Source organism: Protobothrops mucrosquamatus, unplaced genomic scaffold, assembly GCF_001527695.2.
Source record: "Protobothrops mucrosquamatus isolate PMUCROS unplaced genomic scaffold, P.Mucros_1.0 scaffold432, whole genome shotgun sequence".
Classification (NCBI taxonomy): Eukaryota; Metazoa; Chordata; class Lepidosauria; order Squamata; family Viperidae; genus Protobothrops; species Protobothrops mucrosquamatus.
Genome location: NW_015386757.1, coordinates 182298 through 207500, shown reverse-complemented (window position 1 = coordinate 207500; position 25203 = coordinate 182298). Strand labels below are relative to the sequence as shown.

General features: G+C 35.6%; 1 protein-coding gene across 1 annotated transcript in view; it reads right to left on the bottom strand.

The window, feature by feature from the left end:
• ST6GALNAC3 (ST6 N-acetylgalactosaminide alpha-2,6-sialyltransferase 3) overlaps positions 1-25203 on the bottom strand; it is a 172158-nt gene that overhangs the window by 87184 nt on the left and 59771 nt on the right. Inside the window, exon 3 of the mRNA XM_015816349.1 lies at positions 12983-13392. Within this exon, the coding sequence (XP_015671835.1) occupies positions 12983-13392 (410 nt within the window). The remainder of the gene's footprint in view (positions 1-12982; positions 13393-25203) is intronic.

Here is a 25203-nt window from a genome sequence, read left to right as displayed (position 1 = left end):
GCCACCTATTCTTAGTGAGTCCAAGTTGCAAACCGGGTGTAGTACAACCCCATCCAGAACTAAAGTTGTTAAAGTTCTGGATCTTGAAGCTCCAGGCCTCTATTTGGTCTTGTCAAGGTTCAGCTGAACACTGTTGCCTCCAATCCAGCCCCTGTATGCCTCTAGGCATGGCAAGAGAGCAGCAATAGCATCACTTAGATCACCAGGGGTGGAAATATAAAGTTGAGCATTATCAGCATATTTATGATATCTTAACCCATGGTAGACAATTATCTCAACCAGAAGCTTCATGCAGATGTTAAAAGGAGGTATGGATTATGTTTCATGTTATGATGAACTCCAACAATATTTTGGAGTGAAGAGCAGAAGCAAAATTTGAACTTATAAAAATCCAATTACTGAAACGTGTTTCTTTAAAAAAGCTAGAGGGATAGGAGGTCAAGATATTTGAATATTCTATTAATTAATGTTGTTTTCCTGGCAGCATCTGATCTTTGAAAAACTATTTGCAATCCATACCAGATCTTAGCAGTAGAATCATTAACAGTAAGAATCAGAAGCATAATAATAATTGGCAGCTGTGATTTCACATAGTTGTGTATATAATCATGATCACAGGTTCTTGTGAAGAAATGTTGAAGCCCAACATAACCTGAAGATTTCTCATTTTTGTGGATATAATAATCATAGTAGGCATAATTTCTTATTTTTCATTTTCCCATGCACTCAACATACTTGTAAGCCCACTTAACAGATGTGTCCCGAGCGAATGCATTTCCAATTCATTTAGAAGAAAAGAATTGGTCCTGGTGAATTATAAAATGGTCACATTTCTAAACAGTAGGTAGCCATGGTTCTTACAAATGTTGTGCTAAAACTCACCTTTCAGTGATAATGGTATTCAGTTTAATTAGATGTAATCTTTGCAGTCTTCATGAGCTATTAATTTATATAAAGATAAACTTAAGCATATTGTGTACTTTCATTATCATATAATTGTTATTTTAATTTTGCATTATAAGCAATATAATACAGTACATATTTTTACTTCTTCACATTAGTGAGCAATTATTTCTACTGCCTCCTCTAATAATCTACCTGCCCACAGAGGCCAAATTCTTAATGCTTTGTTATTATTACTATGGTCATGTTGTATGTGTCAATAAAACTGGTCAGAGAAAGTGATCTGAATTCACAAGCTAAGCCATGTTGTGTAACTCAGCAAATATTATTTGAGAGCAAACTGGAGAATGGAGAATTAAATTAGGCAGGTATATGACTAGTAACTTCCATTTGAATGTGAGCTTGATTTAATATAGTTTCCCCAAGTTTAGAGGGTGGGGCAGTGGTTAAGACTCTGGGCTTGTCAGTCGGAAAGCCAGTAGCCTCGATTCGAGAACTGAGCGCTACACGATGGGTTGAGTTCCCATCTTCCCCCATCTTCTGCCAACCTAGCAGTTCGAATACATGCAAATAAAAAAATAGATGGAGTAAATAAATAAGACTAGCTAAATAGGTACCACTTTGGTGGGAAGGTAACAGCGCTCTGTCATATCATGCTGGCCAAATGACCGCAAAAATGTCTTTGGACAGCGATGGCTCAATGGCTTTGAAACGGAGATGAGTACCACCCCCCCACAGTTGGCAATGACTGGTGAAGTAAAATCTGTAGAGACTCGTTTTTATACCCCAAGTTTAAGCTGAACAATTCCTTTAAAATTAGAAGGAAGAACATTACTAATTGTTCCTGTATGCATATCAATTATGAGGTAGTAGAGGTTGTTCTGTAATTTCTTCTAAAACATTAATAATTTTATTTTGTCTCAAAGCTGATAAGACCTTTATTTAAGTAAGCATAATAGAATGGTTAGATTTCAGTAATACTGAGAAAAATCGGCATTATTAATAAAGTATCTCATGAAACTGTGCAGAATATGGTTATATAGGAATATATAAATTAAAGCTGGATGGACAGTATAGCTAATATTGTCCATCCAACTTTAATTTTACAATAATATAGTATTTTTAAGTCTCCTGTGACTTGTAGAATTCAATAGCACAGTGGTTCTCAACCTTTTTAATGCCGCGACCCCAACCGGTCGTAAGTCGAGGACTAAATCGGTCGTAGGTTGAGGACTAAACCGGTTGTAAGTCGAGGACTAAACCGGTCGTAAGTCGAGGACTACCCAACCGGTCGTAAGTCAAGGACTTTCCCTGCCCGGGACCACCGTGCATGCGTGGTTCCGCCCCCTGTGCCGGCCGAGGCGTAGCTGGCAAGCGGCAGAGATGGAGCAGGCCGACCACAAGCTGGCCCAGCCCAAGGGAGGTAAGGCACCTGCCGGAAAAGGGGGAAAAATGGCAGACAAAAAAAATGGCGGACAAAAAAAATGGCGGACAGCCTTGCTTGGCGACCCCCATGAAATGGTCGATCGACCCCAAATGGGGTCCCGACCCACAGGTTGAGAACCACTGCAATAGCACATCAATCTTTTATCATTCCAGATCACATAGAAGTTCAGGGGCATTTTTTGAATGAACATTTTATCCTATTGAATCTAATGCAATTACAAGTATAATTTCTGGTTTTTACATTAAAATAACACCCCAAGGCCATTTTAACGTGCAATTGCATAGCTATTAGTTGTGATAACAAAATTAATGAAGATTTTCCTCAGCTCCCATAATCTGAATCAGAAAAGAGGCCTTTTATCTTTATTTCAATGTGAAATCTGGATGTACCAGCATTATGTAATCTGGAAAGTATCTTCAAAGAGTGACTTTGATGGACTTATTCAGGTGCTTTACCCTTTGCAAAAAAAATAGAACCTTACAGTTATTCAGTCATTTATATTTTGCCATCGATGTTTGTGTCGCTAAGCTTTTCAGTTTCTGATGTAAAATATTTCTTGGTACATGAAATCCCTGGATGTAGTTTTCAGTGGCAAAAATGCCAAGAATTTATCTCATGCATAAATAAAATTCAAACAAAATATAAAAATTCACAGCACTGAACAAAAGATGAAAGCATGACATTGAATCTCTATAATGCTAGCAGATATTCTTCTTGGTTTCATATTTGCTGTTAAATAAACATTTGAAATGGACATAATTTCAAGGCTACCTTTAAGTTCCTTCAATAAGAATTTGCTCATCTGAATCACTGTTCTTCACAGTCCGCGAATTTTCTCTTGGTTAAACAAGGTATGTTGCTGTTGTGTTAACTTACATAGCTACCTTTTTTGGGGGGGGAGTTGTTTAAGTTTACTTATTTGTGACATCAGAGAAACTACCTCTTAATATGTGCACTATTGTCAAATGCTTCCCAAAATTGCCATTATTTGCACTACAACAGAGACACTGCAGATTAAATAGATACACTTGTGTTTTTATAAAAGAAAAAAAGTATTCTGATAATCAATAAAAAATAGTATGCCGTTTGAAAAAACAAACAAACCAGGATGGAGGTGAAAAACCATTTATGTCAATCATGGTACTTTCCTCCCACACTAGTCACCAATACTGTTGAAGAAAACAACAGGCATATTTATTTTTGACAAATAAGAGAAAGAGAACTAGGAAGCATTCATGGTTCAGTTTATTGTGAAAAATATTCTCAAAGAGTCTGCTTTCTGGTATGTTCTACCAGAAAAAAAATTAACATGGAAACATTCTAATTTCCATACATATTCAAAGTTTGGGTATTGCTGTAGCAGCAAGTGAATTTTCTCTGTGGATGGTGGTATATAAAGGGAATGTTATTTGAAGGAAGATGCACAATTCTTGCAGATGACTGCATCAATAAATTACAGTAGCTTAGCCTTGCTCTGGATACATCACGTATCCAGGTTAGGAAACATTTATCATACTCTAAATTTTAAATCTCCTTAATTTTCCCTTTATTGGCATCCAATCTGATGTACATGACTGATGAGTGCATAAAAATGCAACGATGGAAGAAACAAACCACCATTAAGAAAATTTAAGCTTATTCAAACGGACAAGAAAAGCACTGGGCCTTTAGATGGGGAAAAGTATGAAAAGAATGCTCAAGAGGAATAGGAGATGCAGAAACCGAGTGAATTCTTTATATTACTGAATTATTGCAGGAAACAAAGTACAAATACCTAAGCCTGTACTGATTTTCTCAAGGAGACAACTGGGACAATTAAAGTCAATTAAAGTTGCAAGAGAAGAACTTGAAAGATCACACAGGAGCAAAGAACTGGTCCTGGTGGCATCTGTCTGAGATTTCCTTAAGAACTCAAAATTGCTGACCTCCTAATAAAATTATATAACTTGTCCCTCAGTTACACTAGAAGATCAGAAAATAGCCAACATTAAACTAGTTTTCTAACATAAACACAGGGGACATCCCAGAAATTGTAGCTCAACTTCACAGGAACATCACCAAGCGCAGAGAGGAATAAGCCTTGCTAAGACAAATCAGTTTGGATTCTGCAAAGGTAAATTCAGATACTTGGACTTTCAACAAGCTTTTGAGAATTTAATCAAAGATTCTTCTGCTGTTATTGGCCAAGTCATACTTAAAAACTGAAAACAGAGTACAAATAAGTGGACAATTTTCTCAATGGAGACAGATAACAAGTTCCTCAGTGATCAGTGAGAATTTTACCCTTTTTCATAAATTATCTTAAGTTAGGGATAAGTAGTGATAGGCCAGATGATATGGCCCCAGTTTGGGAAAACATTTCTCTACATACCACTTACAGGGAACAACAGTCAGGGAATATAAAGTAAGATATGGTTGGCGAATGTGAGAAACAAAATGCTGATTAAAATGCTCCAACAGGACTGTTTTCATTTCCAAACTGGCTGTTTCCTATGAGGAAAATATGTTCAATTTATATTTCTGATTGATTGGCACTGTGCTATTAAAAAAAGATGGGTGCCTCAACCATGAAAATATAAACATTGACAAAGAAGCAATAGGCAAAAAACCCCCCTATTGATTTGATCTAAATCTGGCAAATTTCAGAACACGACAGTGGGTTTTTTTTCTCAATTTACTTTCCTCTGTGGTCTTTTGCCATGTCATGTGCTATTCCAGAGAAACTTCCTTTGAGTCTGAGTTTCAAGATCTGGGGGGAAGCTTAATTATCTTCTTTTAGCACAAGTGGAATTCTACTGAATATAAATATAATGTAGCGGAAGCAAATAGCCTTTTTAATGTAGTAATTCAGTGGCTTAAGGATTGAACAGAGTAAGTCCCCATAGCCATTTTTCAACTATAAAATGTAAAAATGAATGGATATAGCCCATAACCTAGTCTCATAAGCAGTTCTCTTTTTATAGAATATTCTACAGCGCTTGTCAATTTTTGCAGATGCAAATTTATATTTTATCCAAAGTGATATATCTGGATTGATTAAACAAAACATTGAAGAAAACATAATAAAGGCATGTAAATTGCTTAACATTAATATAACTCCACAAAACTAAACTCAGAAACACACTGCACTTTGTTCAGAGGATTTACTTCTAGGTAAAAAGTAAACACAGTATTGATTGAACGTATCTCATACAATCCAAATATGCTCAGATATTTTGATTACAAAAATATAAATCAAATATAAATTAACTGGCTATTTTATTATTTGCGCACTAAGAGCCATAATTTTCATAAAGTTGCTCCAAACTATGTTCATTTCCTAGAATGAAAAAAAATTAAATCAGAATTCTCAGCTAATAAACATGAACGTGTTTATTCATTAAGAATGGCTTTATAAAGAAACACAAAAACATTTAATAATAGACTAGGAAAATTAAGTTTAGAACTTTAGAAGGACCACCACTAAGTTCTTTATTAGTTAATTCCTGACTTGTAGTGGAAAGTTCTTGATTATCAGGCTCAAACTCAGAGACAAGATAATGTCATCCAATCAAGTTCAATCCTTTATTTGCTTACCCAAAATGGACTAAAGCTACAACTTTCTCATTTACTAGGTATATCCTGAGAGGTTCTAGAGCAGGGACCTCCACATTTTTGGGCACCAGGGACCGGTTCCGTTGAGAGAGGTTTTCTGCACCAGAGCAGGTGTGGTTCCACATGCTCCCTGCATCCTGCAGATGGGCTTCACTGGTTTGCGTGGTCCGGTTTCTGGCACGCCATGGACTGGTGCCAGTCCACGGACCGGGGGTTGGGGACCCCTGTTCTAGAGCATGAGTGTGCAACCTTTTGGCTTGCCTGGGCCTCAGTGAGAGAAGAAGAATTGTCTTGGGCCACATGTAAAATATAGAATATAGTTAATGTATATAAAGCACATGATAATGTTAAGCGTTTACAATCTTGTGGGACCTCTTCATTAGCTGTTCAGGGCTGTATATGGCCTGTGGACCATAGATTGGACACACCTGTTCTAGGATGTGGTTACTTTGAACCTCTTCCCTTCCCCCCCCCCCCATCCAGCTCCAAACTATGCAGTCTTCTAATTTGGAGCCCTCTCTGGGAAAGCTCTCTGTTGCCAAAACTCTTCCCCATTGTTCATTCAAGTGCACATGAATATTCCCCCCCTCCAAACGCACCCAAACCACAAAAAACTATCAGGTATATTGCTAGCATCTCAGAGTTTTAGAGGATGTATTTTAGCATACTGTGTAGCCTTTAAAACACTTTAACTTCTTATTTAGAGGATGCAGTGTGTTTTATAATTAAAAAAATCTATTTAATACATTAATTTGTTGTGCTTTTGTGTTTTTTCATCAGTGAAGGATTCTTCTGAGCCAACAGGGCGATTAGTCATTCTATTAATGAAGATGGAAAAAATAATTAAGGAAGTATCCTGAGAAAATGTTAAGACGTTTCTGGATACATCAAGTTTGGAATTTGAATAAATGATAAATGTAAGGAAGTACATGTTCTCACACACAAAAATACAAACCATTCAAAAGAGAATTTTATTCAGAATATTAAAAGTCTATCTAGACTAGAGGGAAACGAAGTTCAACATTACCACTCCAAATGGTGACTTCTTCAAAATTGAACACCAGTGGCCAAACCTACATATTATTCTTTCTAATATGCACGTCTGCTAGGAAGCATTTACACAAATACAGATTTATTATTAAAAAGATCAAAACACCCTTGAGTTGAGCTCAACTTTCCTAAGGAATATGATCTGATCTCTGGAAAAGAACTCATGAAATAGTTTTACATTTTGAGGCATAAAGTTGATGTAGTTTATCTTGAAAGAAGGAGTGTAACACATAGCAAAATTTGGAGAATTACAGATTGTTATGGTAGACTTCCTCAGTTTGGCAGTTTCAAGTTGGTTGCAGTACAATTGTAGAATAGAATTTCTAATGAGCATAATAAGCATACTGCCCAGGAATTCTGAGGGTTGTACTTTGGAAAACATTGGATCAGAAAAGGCAGACGTAGAGCTCAATCAGAAGACTTTCAAAGTAGTCTTCATGCAGAACTAAGTAGATATGAGTCTGGTTAGCACCTGAACTCAAGATCATGACCTACCATCCTGAAATGCAAGATAGAAATGAGGTTGAAAAGTGAGATGAATATGATACACCTATACCAGATCCACTCTCAGTAGCACTCAGACCCACAGCTGATTGGAAAATGAATCTCAAAAAAAGATTACTTTGAACTAAACAGTTTTATGTGCTGAATTATTTCAGTCATATGGCCATATATGAACTGTTGCAGTAGTAAACCCATTGTGCCAATATATAGTAACTAACCAGGTTTCATGAGGCCAGGTCCTTGAAACTTAATGTAGAAGTCAATAAACAGCAAAAAACAAAATCAAAATCAAAACCCATTTATTTACCTCACATGATAAAACATATTTTCAAATCCAAATATGCCACACTATCCAGCACATTTATTAAGGATACAAGTAAGAATACTACCCTATAAAACTCATAAGCATTTTTTTTTGCTTTAGGAGCTAAATAAAAGACTAAATATTCAAATTAGGTAACATAGCCATAAGTTCATTTCCAAAGGTAGAGAATAAAGAGTATGTGTTACTAGCATACTAATGTTTCCCTGCAAATGTGTTTCTTCTTGAAATATTCTGAATCTAGCAAAAAGAAATATTATTCCCAACTCCTGGAAAAACAGAAGCTTATCCTAAAATGGAGGTTCATGAATGGAAAGGACAGAAATGATAGAGTAGCTGGTCTATTGGAACTTATGATAATAGGATTAAACTATTTCACATAAAAGATTCACATTAAAAAAGCATTTTAGGATGAATAACTTGTAAATTTCGATCCAAAAACAGAAAATAACATGTTCAAAACTAAAGAACTTGATTATATCTTTGGGATATCTTCCGTAAGGCCTGGATCAAACCAATTAGTCCAAAGTCATCTGAAACACTGATTAGCTTTTTAATGAAAGCATAAAATATCTACCAAATCATAAGCCACCTTGGAATTATATATATGAAAGATCTTCCACTAGATTAATATTTTGGCATCATTTGTACATAATTTTCAGCTTGTAACAGAAAGGTTACTTAGCAGAGTTATTGAGAGACAGTTTATTATAGTGGTCAAAGCATAAGTCTAGAAACTGAGAGACTATGAGTTCTAGTCCCACCTGGGGCATAAAGCCAACTGGTTGATTTGGGGTTAGTCAGTCTCTCTTAGTCCTAGGAAGCAGGCAATGACAAATCATTTCTGAAATCCTGCCAAGAAAACTTTTAGAACTTGTCCAGGCAGTCTTTAGGAGTCAATACTGACTCAAAAGCATAATAAAGTAAAATATAAAATAAAATAAAACATAAAATAAAATAATAAAATAGAATAATAAAATAAAGCAGAGTAATGCAAAATGTTCTGAGTTCAGAATATGCCAAGCTCAGAATAAGCTGTTTCAAGTGTTCCAAGAATCCTGCATTTCAAAGTTACGTTACAAATTTCAGATGAAAGAAGGACTATTCCTGAGTCTATGTAAAGCAACGTGTATTTGCTGTGATACAGAGATCTGCACTCGGAACCTGCATTATAGAGCATATCTGCAACTATATTAAAGCATATGGTTGGGAACTGGGTAGTTGAAGAAGGGTTAACACATCCACAGTGCATCAAATTAGTAGGAAGTTGTATCAAGTTATTGGTGTGAATGCTATCTGAGATCAGGTGACAGTCACATTTTGTAATATGTAACATGTGTAAATAACTGAATAGAATAGAGACCCGCTAGTCAAGGTGTTAACCATGAGAGGATACACTATCTGTGTTTTAGGGACTACTGTATATAGTCAAGCAGTAAACTGTAGGATAAACAATTATAGGAAGACGAATTTCAGGTTGGCTGTGGTTGAAGCTAACTGATAGCAGCATTGTTTAGTGATATTTTTAGCATCATTTCTATGAAAATGGCTTGTTTGTAAATAGTTGCAAGCTGAACTTCCATTTAAACCACTCTCCCTTTCTACACTATTATCTGATAAGGCTACAGTATGTGTGTGGTGCATTGATCTCTTTGATTCTAACCTTCATTAATTTTAGAGATCCCCGAAGATGGAGCAACTTTGGTGCCAGCTAATTAAATGCTCTCTAGAGTTTCTCTCCATGCATTTTACTAGGCTGAAATGAACTCTTTTTCTTTCAATGCAATCTACAAAGATTTTTTTTCCCCTAGCTATTACTAATTAAATGATGCTGTAAGAATTTCTGTTACATTTTTAAACATCAGGGAAACAAAACTGCACATCAAAATTCAGGTAAACACTCCAAAAAGGGGGGAAATCTTTTTTCACATTTTGTTACTAGCTGGCACCCTTTCACATATAGCTTAAATTCTCCTTTCATCTCAACCTGTGTATTTAATAATGCCCTGAATAATGCTAACGAAATACTGGAAGAAGCTGTCAGCTTTTGAGCACCTTCAAGACTGTACAAACTAAAAACACATTAGTATGAAAGTTTACCTGCCACAGTATAATTTTTATGCACAACAATAATTCAGAAAAGGAGACTATACAGTGACTTAAAGTACCCTTACTAATTAAAAGTATCCAAAAAGAATAAACTTGCCTTCACATTCATATTGAGCTGGAAACGAGAGCAATTACAATTTTAGCAGCCTGTTTATGAAATCTATTTTTTACTTGGTTAAGAGCTATTTGGGAACCTGGAGAGTTAATTAATGGTAAAAGAGCTTTGTGTGTGTGTGTGTGTGTGAGAGAGGGGGGGGGCAATGGAGAAAATAATCTTGAGTTGCATACATGGAGGGAATCTTTCCAAACTATGATCCATTGCTGAAAGAATACCTTATCCCACCAAAACAACCAGTTAAAATATAATCTGAATAAATTAATAATTATTGTTAGGCTTCCCATTTATTGTATCTCAACATCAATGAATGAAAAATAATAGAGAAATACATAGTGGCGTAGAATGGAGTGAGAAGTGAGTAGGGACTTTGATGATATTTTGCCATCAATCCTAAAAAAATCTTATTATTGGATTCTTAAAAATGCTAGTTTGGGCTCTTCTGTCAGCATATATAAATAGAATTAGTAAATTCTTAATTTTGTTACATTTTGCATTACAGAATGTACAGACTATACTATGTACAGACTATAGTACATGCCTCTTAACTATCTCTGAGAAATATACAATATAGATACTGTAATGACAGAAGCATTTCATTTTGCAGGATCATCTCACTCTGCAGAACCATCAAATGTCTGATAATGGCTCAACAAGCTAGAGTTTTGTTACTTTGCGAGACTATGATCACACATTAGCCATATACAACATTTCCACAGTTAATATTTTAAGAATAAGCCTCCCAAAATTTCCATTTCCAACACAAGCTGTGCATTTGTGTGTCCTATGAGAGGCATTTGGCTTCCTCCTAATTTTGCTGCAAAGTCAGAGCATTGTTTAATACCACCCTAATGGAAGAAAAGTTATTTATCTGTGGAAGCAAAAAATATCCGACTTTACTAACAAAACAAGAACTAAGGGAGAAAAATCAAGAGTGAACAAATGTTTAATGGTTTGGCAAGACATGTGTGGACATTTTCTTCACACATGGAGCTCGGTTACTATTTGACAGTTCAGCAAATGTCTCACAAACAGAATAAATTTCTATGTCTGACTCTGCTGTCTCCGTGGGGCCAAGACTGAGACAGCAACATATGGAACATGGCAGAAGAGTCAACATGGCCCACAAGACATGACTGCCTTGTACTTTGATCTAAAACTCATTCATTGGAGTCCTACTCTACTCTAAACTCCATTAGGTGTTTTTGGCAAATTGTTATATATATAGCAACTCTTTTATATAGAAATGAGGCGTGGTGGCACAGTGGTTGGAATGCAGCATTGCAGGCTAATTTTGTCAACTGCCAGTAGTTATACAATAATACAATAATACTAATGCTATATCTTTGCTGCAGGTATAAGTCAGTGTTTGCAGAGTTTGCTGTGTTCTATAGAAAGCTACATATAAAAAATAGAAGACTTTTTCTATGCATCTCTACACTCAATCTTTTCTTCACTGTGGACCCCCTTTTGTGGCCATGGACTACAAAACTCAAGATTAAATCATAACATTTCTTCAAGTCTTTGACCCCTGGTGATGACATTGTGGCTCCCCCAGGGGTCCACAGACCACAGGTTGAGAACCACTGGATTAGAGTGTTTGTATGATATAAGAAAATATCAGTTACAACTCTCTCCTTTTGCTTACTAGGGCTACATTTTAACATTTTTCTTGCCTTAACATTCATGCAACATACAAATCCATACTGTAAAAAAAAAACCTAACGTTTTTTTCAATCAATGAATGTATGAATTTATTGTCAGTTCTATTTCAAAATCCTGTCTTTCCTGTGCTACATTTCCTTTCTCTTCTCCTGCTATTTCCCACTATTAACTTTCACACAATCAACTTAGGGTGCAGCGATCTTTTACGCTCTGTATAGCGCTGTGTAAGCTAGTGATACTTTACAAAAAAAGCTTTATTAAGCACATTTTGTCCTTTCAAATTTAGTTCCTTTGGGAGCATCCAAAGACATATAACATTTATTCAAAAAGTTGTAGAAAAAGCTTCAAAATCCCCTTTTTTCTCCCCTCACCTTTCTCTTCATGACCAGAAAAAAAAATCTCTAGCTAAGACATTTTAATTTCATTTTTTTGTTTAAATAACACCTGGGTTGTATTACTTCAATTTTTGAATCTTGTATAGTTTGTTCCACAAAATTGGCCTAAGAGGTTATAAAGCACTTTCTGTTCTCTCTTTGTAAGTGACCACAACAGTGCATCCTTAAATGGCCCAACTAATTGTTCAATCTATTTTCTGCTCTTCAAATTTTACAAGGCTGCTTTAATACAAACATCTGGAGCTAAACAGAACATAAGAATAGTCTATAGCAGACATGTCAAACTCGCGACGTCACGCAACGTATTGGATCTTTTCCCCCATTGCCGGCAATGGGGTGGGCGCGGTTTCCTTGTGACACATCCAGCCGGTGGGCCGACAGTTTGACACTCCTGGTCTATAGTATCTACCTTGGGATACATTATCATCCCATGCTTATAAAAACACCAAAAGGCTTGAAACTTCATAAAACCTCTAACAAGCAGTACACTAATGCATTTTTCTCTTGTGTTTCTTTCTGTATATGGCCAACTACAGTACCTGTATATCATTTGACAGTACCAACCTAAACACTTTAAAGCATGGAAATTGGCACCTTAAACAAATGGAATGACGTAAACATACAGTATTAAAATCCTTTGTATACACATGTATGTTTGAGGATCTTAGCCAAAAAGAAAGAAAATGATGATTAGAAGATGATAGATAGGACTTTTTTCTAGTCAAGTGCAAAAACACCAGCCAAAAGAGTGTATCCTTTTAAAACACTAATTTGAGAGATTGATTTATTGGTGAAATGTACAGATTTTTTTTAAAAAACCCAGTACTTTCTTGTTAAATTAGTGAAATAATTATTTTGGTCTGCAATGCAGGACTTACCGATCCTTCCCAGTTTCCTTTTTAAAGATCTCATCACAGTAGCTCATGCGTTTTTCAGTGGTCACATAGATTTTGGCCCCAGGATAACTGTCCACAGTCTTCTTCAGCATATTATATACAATGCCACTTCCATCTTTTCTCATATTTCGGAAAGGTCCCCAGATGACGTAAATTGTACTATTGGTTTCCTTGAAAAAATAGTCTGCATTTTTAAGCAAAAGAGGGACGCTGGTATGGGAGACGACTCTTACGGTTGTACTTTTTCCAACATCTTCTTCATAGCCCTTGGTGGGAGCATTATTCATTCTCCATATACAGGAAGCCTGGTCAATTTCAGATCCTACTTTCTGTTCTGTCATCTGACCTGAGTTTGAAATAATGGCACAGAGATCACACTCCAGCTGCAAAGGCTGTTTAGAAAGGAAGGGGGAAAAATAGTCAATCAATTTTGCCCGAGACTTGGAAGCAATTGGGGAGTAGGGGATCTAAAGATCTGGAATCAGGTTATATGGATCATATGCATGAATAAGTACACACCAAAAATCTCTATCGACCACTAACAACAGTTATATCAATGAGTATCAGGGACCAAACTTTCTACAGGATAACCCATGCCTTTCTAGAAGATGTGTTTTCTTTCACTTCTTCGTGACTTTTAGATATGTATGTGTGTGTGTGTGTGTGTGTATAATTTTATTTAACTTATGAATAAGTATAATGTAAAAGCCAGCAATGGGTTTAATTTAGAGGGTACCAAGTAAACTCTGACATAAAATTCTCTTTTTCAGCATCTTTTTATCCTCAGTCAGAATCTGCTGCTTAAGGTAAGTAGCTCACTTGTCTAATTGCAGCCCTGACTGTAATGCAAAAAGGATAGCTGAAGAAAACTGCAGTGTGCACAAAAGTAGATTTAGAAAGAGCAAAACAGGAAGAAGCAACAACAGCATATTAGAGATAAAAGTTTGCCGAAGGGAATTTTGATGAAAGAAATTGCGACATGAAAGAGGCAGAATTATAGGAGATGAGCAAATGAAAAGGAAAGGCCAATAGAAAGAATTGTGGAACTATTAAGATAGGGCATAAAAGAAGCTTTCTAGACTTCTTTCTGAAGCATATTCATTGTGCATTTAAAAAAGAAAAGCGAAGGTCAGCAGGTTGGAAGTTCAATGCATATAAATAAGGTATCCTGAGATGATAAGCAACGTGGCCTGTGCACATCAATATATCACCGATCCAAATGTCAGCTCACTTTGGATCAATTTGGATCACTGATTCAACTGGAATTTCTGAACTATACTGGATTTCCAAATCAGATAATTTAAGGAAGTCAAACTGATTTGGAAAGTAAATTAAATTTAGAAAAGGACCTTTCTGCAAATAGGTACCCAGCCACAGAGTCATTGGCTTAGTTTGGAAACAAGTGATTGGATGATTTAATCCAAAAAGTAAATTTGATTCAGAGGCAATCAAATAATTTTTTACCCTAAACCATCTGAATCTCAGTTATTTGCACATTACTTCAATCCTGTGCAAGCTTAAATAGTCCAGATCTGGTATAATACAATTATTAGAAAACTAACCTTATTCCATATGGTATTCAGATAAATATATAGAACATAGAATAACAGGGTTGGAAGGGATCTTGGAGATCTTCTAGTATAACTCCTGTTCAAGCAGGAGAACCTATATCATTTTGGACAAATGGTTGTCCAATCTCTTCTTGAAAAGCTCCAATATTGGAGCACCCATAGCTTCTGGAGGCAAACTTAATTAATTGCTTTCACTGCCAGGAAATTTCTCCTTAATTCTAGATTGGATCTCTTTAATAATCTTTGGAGAATAGGTTAACCACTGCTTCTCTCTGGCAACCCCTCAAATGTTGGAAGACTGCTATTATTTCATACCTTCTTAGACTAGAGTCGACATACCTAGTTTCCACAACCATTCCTCATATGGTTTAACTTCCAGAGCCCTTATCATTCTTGTTGCTCTTTTCTGCACTATACATGTCTAATTGAAAGAGGGCAGTTAAGAAAATAAAATAAGTGCAAAATGTTGAAGGGAAAGAAAAGTGAGTATAAATAAAATAAAACTCATTTGTTGGCATAGCTATTTAATAATAGGGTGGAAATGCCACCAGCAAAATTTCTCTCTCTTTTTATGTCATCACTGAACACTGCCTAAAATGTTTACTGCATTCTCTGTGATTTTAAGTCAGTCAGATAATTATTGCTTGCTTCAAAATCTCTTTTTCCATTCCAAAATGGACTGTAAAGAAGAGCAAATACATTCATTGATCTGCGGTCAGTACTGCTTTGACACTAAAAACATGAGATATATTAATTCACAATTTTTTCTAATGCATTTTTGACAAAATATTTATTAATAGAGACATAAAGGAACCAAATATGTATTTCCTTGATAAGATATGGGAAATACTGAAAGTTCAAATGATCAAGATAGATCCTGTCAATCTTCTATAGTCTGTGTTATTTCTCAATATATATATATATTATCACCATTAGTATGTAGCTTCAGTGCATATTAGTATATGTAGCGCTAATACATACTTTGTATCAGTGTTTGTTAATATTAATACAAGTTCATGGGATGCAGGCAAACACTTTGCAAGTGTTTAGATTACAGATCCTCCTTGCATCAAATAGTCTGAGCATGCTTGGAGTGAAACTGAATTTCAATTATGGATGGCCAAAATATGCAAAAATTCTCTTTACTTTTAGCAGACAATGCTGCATATGGCAGAAATGCTATTAAATCTGGTAACCTACTGTCTGTCTTACTAAAGACTATTACACAAAAGTTTTAACTGACCAAAGAATGGATAGATAGCAGAGATCAATATCTATGGACTCATGTAGGGATGTCAGATGTTCTAGGAAACATCATTAAATGAACTTATTCTACATTATTGTAAGGCTATCTTAATAGAATCTTGCAAGTCAGGAAGTATAAACCTACCACACCCATTTTTAACTGCTTGACCCATTTCAGTCGGTGCTTCCTAAGTTTTTTTCTCTGACCATTAAGGCACTGGGGGCTCTTGTCTGATTGTTTCCTAGGCCACATCTCTTCCCTTCATTCTCTAAGATCCACCCACACAGTCCATTAAAGGTGGCAATGTGGCATATGGAAGTTATACTCTAATACTAAGAAGATCTGATCAGGGAATCAACCACATGAAAGTTAAAACTCTATTACTAAGACTGACTACAATAAGTCTACAAGTTTGATTGTAGAAATGGGAGTAGTCTCTTTGAGCCACTACTGAATGTCACCTCAATTTTCTAAATTTAATGTTTCAGCCCTTCTTGCTTAGTTAACACTTCCTGCATATCTTAGTGAAGGCCATCTTTCTTGACTACTTCCTAGAGTCACGCAAGAATAAATGGTAGAGATAATAAATAACAAATGGAATGAACATAAGAAAAATAGATGTGATGTGTACCTGTGAAACAAGAGAAAATAGAAAGATGTAATAATTGATACTGTATATGAATAAATGTAGCCTTGAGGAATGGAGTTGAGAGTAGATGTAAAATAGGGAAGGCATAGGTTTAATTATAAGTGAAAGTGTTAAACTATGTGCAAGGGTTAGTATTTAAGTATAAATGGGTTGCTGTAGATATGTATGGAAGCATAAATCCATAAACTGAAGAAAGTCACATGTTTTGCTCCAGTGAATTATAGTAATGGAAGAACCAGATTAGAGTTTTGATCAATATTCCACAATTTTCTGAATGAAACTGGTTCAGGGGAAAACATTTTGCTAGGCAACATGAATAAATGGTTGGGCATGAGACCCCAGAAGGCAGGGAAAAAAATGATTGGATCATTTGTAGAGATCACAATGAATAAGAGTGTTGATTTCTGTCAAATATCTGCTCAGAAACCATTTGCTTATTCTTGTTTGGAATATATTTTGCGATTTAAGCATAAGTCACATTGCGCATATTCATGGCAATGAAACAAATATAAATTTAAAACTTGAGGCGACCGATGAAAGATATAGGATATAAGATGATCAGAAATTTTTAAATGTGGTTCAGATTGTTTCTTAATGTCCAAAAGGAATTTTGAGAAAAAATAGAGTTGAAAAGACAATGAAAGAAGTAAAAGAAATGAGAGTGAAAATGAAATGATTGCAGAAAAAATGTATATAAATAGTATAGGAAAAAGTAGTAGAAAAAAGATTAATCACCCAATTGCATGAATGGAAAATGGATGTAATGAAGCAATACATGCAAGATGCCTGGGACAGAAGAAATTGTATTTATATATCTCTATCCCTGTTTCTATCAGAGTGCCACAGAAATATGTGAGAAATATGAAAAAGAATGATTGGTGGAATTTGAAAGAAACTACAGATGAAGAAAACCGCATATAAGGGAATAATCACTACAACAGATGAGAAAGAGAGATTGTATAAAGAAAAAAAAGATTGTTGCAAAGAATGCAGTCAAAGAGAGCAGTGATTGGCTAATATTAAAATAGGCAAAGAAAATACCAAGCAATTTTCATGGAAATAAAAAAAAAACCGTCTTGGAGGTGGGCGAAAATTGCTAAACCAGATGCTTCCGGCATGGTGAATGGACTTAAAAATAAAAGTGATGAATTGATTTGCAATGAAGCTGAAGAGAGAGAATGCTGGAAGGAGTATTTTAGACTTTGTACAGGAGTGATATTGATATGTCAATGAGTGAAACTGAAATGAAGGCAATAAATATTAGGGTCCAAGAAACCACTGATGAAAAGGAAGTAATAAATGCTGGGAGTATATTGAAAAATGGTAGAGTGACAAGTATTGATGGTATAACTGGACAACTGTTAAAATATGATGTAATTTGCTTCCATAGTCGTTCAGTGTTAGTAGGAAATAGAATAAGGAAACGTAATGGATCTATGGATAAATATATGGGAAATGTTTGTGGTGGCATGTTGGCTGGGAGGATGTGAATGTGCATTTACTTTTCTGTGAAAACAATGCTGTGTTATTGGCAGAGAATGAGAATTCTTTGCAATAAACTTCAGATAGTTTGCATGACACAATGAGCAATATAGTTCTGAAAAATAATGTATCAAAGAACAAGATAGTTGTGTTTGACAGGAAAACATTTGAACATTTGCAGATCATAAAACGATATAATGCGGATTATGTAGATGAAGTAAATACATTTATATTCCTAGTAAAATGTTTAGCAAAATCTGAAAAACAAATGGAGAAATGTTAAGATTTGCAAATGCTAATAGAATGTTAGTTGATTTGGATAAGATTCAGAGTTTTAAAATAAGCAACAGTTTCCTAGTGCATTCATTACTAGAGAATTTAGCAGTGAATTCATTAATTGTGAACTGCTTGAACTTGTAGATTGCTTAACTGAAGGGCTAATGGGTTTTACCAGATAAGACTGAAACATACATTTGCTCTTCAATTGTCATGTTTTAAAATACTCCCTACCCATCCCCACCCCACTTTCTGAGAGTTTTCTTATATATGCTAGTATAAACTAGATTTATTTACATATATTACTTTTCTTTTCATCTTGTCTTGAGGGGGGAGGATTGCACACTATCTTCTCACTCTGTTCAGTGCTCTGTATGACAACTGCTTATCCCAAAAACGGAATAATTACGATCAATTTTAAAAAAATAATTAGTACTGAGATTGTTCTTAAGATAGTACTTTTAATTGCATCACTGATCATTTTTCCTACAGTATCCCAAATTGTTCCACAAATTCTAACAGAAAACAGGAAGTAAGAAAATTATTTCCAAGTGTTACATGGATCAATGAAAAAAGCCCAATTTCTATCATAGAAAAGTAAACAATTGTTTTTCTTCCTATGCAAAACTCATAAAGCACAGGATGGAATCTCATTCATGTGTAAAATATGATCCGCATATTGAGATCACTGTGGTGAATGTCCCCATAGGGTAGGCCATTATGCACTAGTTTGCCTGATTTGTTCTTAAGAAACATGCAGATTCTCATCAAGACACTCATCTTTATGGCCCTCTGTACAAGCCAAAGTTGCTTACTGTTCCTTCTTTTCCACCATATCAGCTAAGCTTGTCAGAGCTAAATCTTCTTCTAATTCTCCAGGGAAAAATGCTGACTGATCAAGATTTATCACTCGTTTAAAATGATTTGGAGTGTCTTCTTTCTAATCATTTTACAGATAATCCTTGACTTACAATCATTCATTTAGTGACCATTTGAAGTTACACTGAAAAAAAAGCGACTTATGATCATTTTTCACACTTATGACTGTTACAGCATCCCCATGGACATATGATCAAAATTTGGACGTTTGACAACTGGTTCCAATTTATGATGGTTACAGTGTCCCAGGATCATGTGATCACCTTTTGTGATCCTCTGACAAGCAAAGTCAATGGGAAAGCCAAATTCACTTAACAACCAATTCACTAACTTAACGACTGCAGTGATTCACTTAACAACTGTAGCCAAAAGGGCCGTGAAATGGGGCAAAACTCACTTAACAATTGTCTTGCTTAGCAACAGAAATTTCAAGTTCAATTGTGGTTGTAACTTAAGGATTACCTGCATTTGCCTACATAACTACGTAACTTAGCATGCCTTAACTTTAATCAATTCAGTATACTATACGTATCAAAGAAACGTATCCCATATAAAACCTCACTTGTGACAAATGCAGAGGACTGTATTTTAATCAGCAAGGAACAATGCAGTATTTGACCTTTCCATTTTCCAAGAAAGCCTTTGGTCAATAGAAAGCATAATTAAATGGTGAATTAGGGCTCAAAAAATGTGGGTCCTGTAGGAAAGAAATAGTTATGTAATAAAAAGGTCACTTATTAAGCAGTCCCAATGATTAAATCTTTGCATTTGCATTGAAGTAGTTCAGAAACAAAGGTTATCCCCATTAAATAATGAATACAACCAAGCCGGAAAAGGTCAAACTAACTGGTCCTTCCTAATAGTTGCTATGTATTTACTTCGCTTGTGGCTAAAGAATTGTTTTTAGCATGATTCCCAGTATGTTACAGGGGAAAAAAAATATTTTGATCTCAAAGTTCCTGGATAGCAGATTCTCCTTCCAACAATTTGTTCTGCATATCAAAAATAATCTCATGAAGAAATTATAATGGATACCCAGGAAAGCCAAAATTCATCAATTCACCTACTATCTTATTGATGGAGAGTGCTCTTCATTTGTAATTCAAAAACAGTGAAGTAATCCTTTGTTCGAAGGAGCAACTTTTAACAAGTCATACCACATATTAATTGAGTCCTCTAAGTTGAGCTTCTCTTGTAATTAGCCAATTTGTCTGAATTCTAATAAAGCAGGTACCAAGGCTCTAGAGATACATATTTTATTTTAGTGCTATTTATTCTTCAGCCCTTCCAGAATACCAACAGATTTTTTTTCTTTCTGGAGAATACAAGATGTTTAATGATACCAGCTGGGAATAGCATTTGCCTTGATTTTTCTTGATGTTCTTTTGAGGTCTCTTGGTTGAAAGGTACAAAAGAGTCATTAAGTGGCTGACATTACATTCATTGTCTTCCTGTGCTTTCTAAGGAAACAAAATATGTATATTAATTTTCATGTGTTTCAGGAATAATTAACCAAGCTGCTTTGATCCAGAAATTATGGCTTTCTACAGCTAAGCCTTTACAGAGGAGAAAACCAGATGGGCCAATTTAATGCAGCTCTCAGAAGTACTATATAAAAATCCCATTGTATAAGCACCATGACACATATACTTATACACAAAAAGCTCAATCTGCTTATTTTTATGAGAGTTTTAATCCCCTGATTCCCATACATTTTCAACATACAGCAAGCGGGCTTCGTGCTGTGGGAAGAATCCCCATCTTCATAAAATTTGATGTTCATTTCGAAGTTATTTAAAAATAAGAAAACCATCCGCATGGTTTTAATTTTCAAAACAAGTTCAAGATTATAGTCTTTTGCAAGACAGTGGTCACAAAGCAAATTATTATAAAGTGCAATAAACTCCTAATAAGATGCGTATCAATAAAACAATGTGCAGTTGATATCTGGCCAATAAGACTACTCAAAAATAGCAAATCATTCATGTAAAATAAGAAAATGCATTTTCCCAAATAAAACAACATCCCATAGGAAATGTGCATTCCACTGAAATTACTCCTTGGCTCTCTGTTTCTATTCTAACAGCACATTAGTGGATCATATAAAATGGGTCAGAATACAGGTAATCCTCAACTTACAACAGTTTGTTTAGAGACCGTTCAAAGTTTCAACGGCACTGAAAAAAGTGACTTATGACTGTTTTTTACACTTATGGCTGTTAAAGCATCTCCATGATGATGTGGTCAAAATTCAGATGCTCGGCAACTGACTCATATTTATGACAGTTGCAGGGTCCCGAGGTCACGTGATCCCTTTTTGTGACCTTCTGACAAGCAAAGTCAATGGGAAGCCAGGTTGACTTAACAATTTTGTTACTAACTTAACAACTAAAATGAATCACTTAACACCTCTGGCACGAAAGGTCATAAAATGGGGCAAAATTCACTTAACAAATGTCTCGTTTAACAACAGAAATGTTGGGCACAGTTATGGTTCTAAGACGAGCACTACCTGTAGTGCTAAGTTAGATATGTTATATCACATATATCTTTGTGTTTAATGTTAATCAGCAAATAGCTGCTGAGAAGAGAAATAAAGATCACAGCAGACACAGGAAGCACATTTAAACCTTTTTTTACATTCTGCAATCCTAATAAAAAAAATCAATTCTATGGAGCTATTTGCACCGAGGGGAAATTCACCGCTCTTATTTCCTCCCAATACAAACAGAAATTTGGGATGAATTCTTTTCACCTGGGCCACTGAAGGACAAAGGTTAAAACTTCCTTTCTCCATCTACTGCAATCCCAGCAATTTTATTGTGGAGTTGATCTGAAGATGGCAGGGTGCCAAGGTGGGAAGAGTGATGTTTCTTTTGTACTGGGTGGGATTGTTATGTATTTCTATGTTTTTATTTTATTATTTTCTGAGCCTCCCAGTTTATTGTATATAATATGGTCAGCCATTAAGTTGTATTTATAAATAAATAAATGTTTGCCGTTTTTGCAACATTTGCATTTGTTCAGAGGAAGTATCCATTTACTGATATATCTACTAAGACTTTGATGTTTTGTGTGCAATTAAGACAGACCATGGAAGGCTGGTCATACTAGCTGAATCTACAAATCTCAATTACCCTACTTTTCTATCTTCGTTACCTCAGTAAATTAGGAAATACTATGACAATTGCATTGTTTCAATCCTCTAGATCAGGGGTCCTCAACCTTGGCAACTTTAAGACTTGTGGACTTCAACTCCCAGAATTCCTCAGCCAACTTTGCTATAGTCCTATATGCCCCCATCCCATGACATCATGAATCACCCAAGGGTGACTTCTTCCCAAGGTGCACCAACATAATATCACTTTGGATAGTGAATTTTATTTTTGTAGACTCTCCTTCTGTAGATGTCAGGATAGCGTGCCATTGAGAGCCAATCTGTTCCTTTCTTGACTGTTAGAAAAATCACTTTTAAGAATGCTACTCATTTCATTAGAGGCCTTGGCTAAACAGTGGAAAACAGCAAAGAGACTCTCCAATTCATTTGGAAAGTACACACACACGTACAGAGAAGGGGAAAGAGAGCACACTGGGATAATACTGCACAGTATTAGTTCAAGAACTGGGATTCATTCCAAATGAATGCTGCCTGTCGAAGCCAAGAGGCCATTTGTCTTAAAAACCACCATGCTGTTCACCTGCCCTTCATTAGTATTGCACGACAGTTTGCTTGTAGCCAACAATAATATGGCATATGAACGAGAAGCCGTTCCATCAAATTGCACTAAGTGGGCAACACAAAAAAGTAATCGGCCTTCCACATGGGACAGAAACCATCCAATCTCCCCCTCTACCTTAAGCTTTTTAGTCATTTTCTTTAATTTGCTTGCAAGTCGCTGCATGCTGGGTCCAGTGAGCTATTAGTAGTTCAGTTTCGAGGGTCTTTGAAGATTGCCTTATTACGAGAACATTGCCTTACAGTTTTACATGTGATTATTAGTGAGAGCATTTAATATGCTTGAGAAATCAGGCAGAGAGAAAGATTTCTTTCTGTGCCAGGCATGTTATGTTGATGAACAGCACAAAACACCAGGAGGCAGAATGTCAGATGCAGCTGAAGGGTACATGGTGAGAAAGAACATAATGTTAGTACATGGACTGAATTGTGAATGATTCTCAACAGGAGAGACCAAAATAATTTCTCACTTCTAGTATCTCACAGGGTAGCACAATATGTTTCCAACATGCACCATGTAAACCTTTCTTAGACACTATGTTACACAATGAAGACCCTACGCCAGGCTGAATTCTTGTTTCCTTCAAGGAACAAGAGACAGATGGTTATAAACAACCCAGAGAATAAATATGATGTTATTACATGTAGGAAAACATCACAAATTTAAAATTCCCAATCACTATAATCTGTTTGGCATCTCCCACTTGAATTTCATGCAATACAAACTAGCAAGAGCAACATCAACATTTGGGATGTCCAACCTACTGCTATCTCCAATTTGAAACTAAGATTGCACTGCTAATTGGCGCTGATGTCTTAGTAACTGCTGTTTAAAAGGGAGATATCAGTGTTGACTGATAGAACTGAAATTAAATCTCTCTCCCAAGTGAATAGAATTTTATATAAAAAAGGTAACAGCATAAAGGAAAATTGGGACATAGAATGCCTATGTGATTAGAGTAAACAACATCATGTGGACTAATAACACTATAAGATATGAATAATAAGGCACCAAGTTTATGGAGATTCTCAGTCATCCAGGTCACGATTGTCCCAAAGGTGCTTTTTCACGAGGCAACTTAATTTTCTTTCCAGTTGCCTCCTGAAAAAGCACCTTTGGGACAATAAGGCAGAAAATAAATTTCTGGATTGGAACAAACGCTTTATTAGTCCAGGATACAGATAGTCCTCAACTTACAATGGTGCTGGAAAAAAGCGACTTATGACTGGTCCTCACACTTAAATTCACACAGTGTCCCTATAGCCACATGATAAAAATTTAGGTACTTAGCAACTGGCATGTATTTATGACGACTGCAGTATCCCGGGGTTATGTAATCACCATTTACAACTTTCTCAGCTGGCTTAACAACTATGTGATTCACTTTACAACAATGATGTGACGATTTGCTTAATGACTGCAGCAAAATCGGTCATAAAACTCACCTAAAAACGACTTCACTTAATGACAGAAGTTCTGATCCCAAGTGTAATTGTAAGTTCAGGACTACCTACCGGTATATTGTTTCTCACACTTATGCTTGCCTCGGGGTGGGAGGGGTGGGGTGGGGAGGGATACCAAGTAAGAGATCCAGGATTTGTGACTGTGAAGAAGAAAATCTTAAGACAGTGATTGGGACTGGCAGAAAATAATGGATGGGAAGGTGAAATGTTGAATGAGGTTGGGTTATGACATGTGTTTTGATAGAACCGGGAACAGAAGAATTGTATAAGGATCTTGGAGGAAAGAGAAAGATTTGGGCTGGTTGGAATAAAATAAATATTACCAGGCCTTTGATAAGCCATAAGGATGTAAAACAATTCTATCACATATTTTTCCCTAAAATAACAAGATCATCCAAAATGTAAATCTATCTATCTTGAACTATTGTTTGGCTTTGCAGTTTCACACAAAGCTAGGAATACCAAATGTATTCAAAACATGTATTAAATCATTTTTAAAAAATAAAAATTTGCCTCAAAGTAGGAAATCACACGTGAATAAGTGTTTATATTTAAAAAGTTGCTTATAAACACCCATATGTTAGGAAACAGATATAAAATATGTATAATTTGAGAAAAATGTGGACAGCTGTAAATTTATGTTGGTGTATTTCTTATGGTTTACATGTTAATACTTCTTTTGGAAGTTAACGTTTTAGCAGAGAGCAGATTTGATTCTCCCTCTTTATATGCATTCAGTTAATACACTTACACAGTCTTAACATTTCAAAAAATGTCATGAGCAAAATTAGGGCATTAAAGGAAAGGAGTTATTTTTTTTTCTCTGTACTCTTCTCGTGCTTCATAAAGTAAAATTTTAATTGTTTGACTCAGGTAAGAGAATCAAAAGCAGTAACTTCA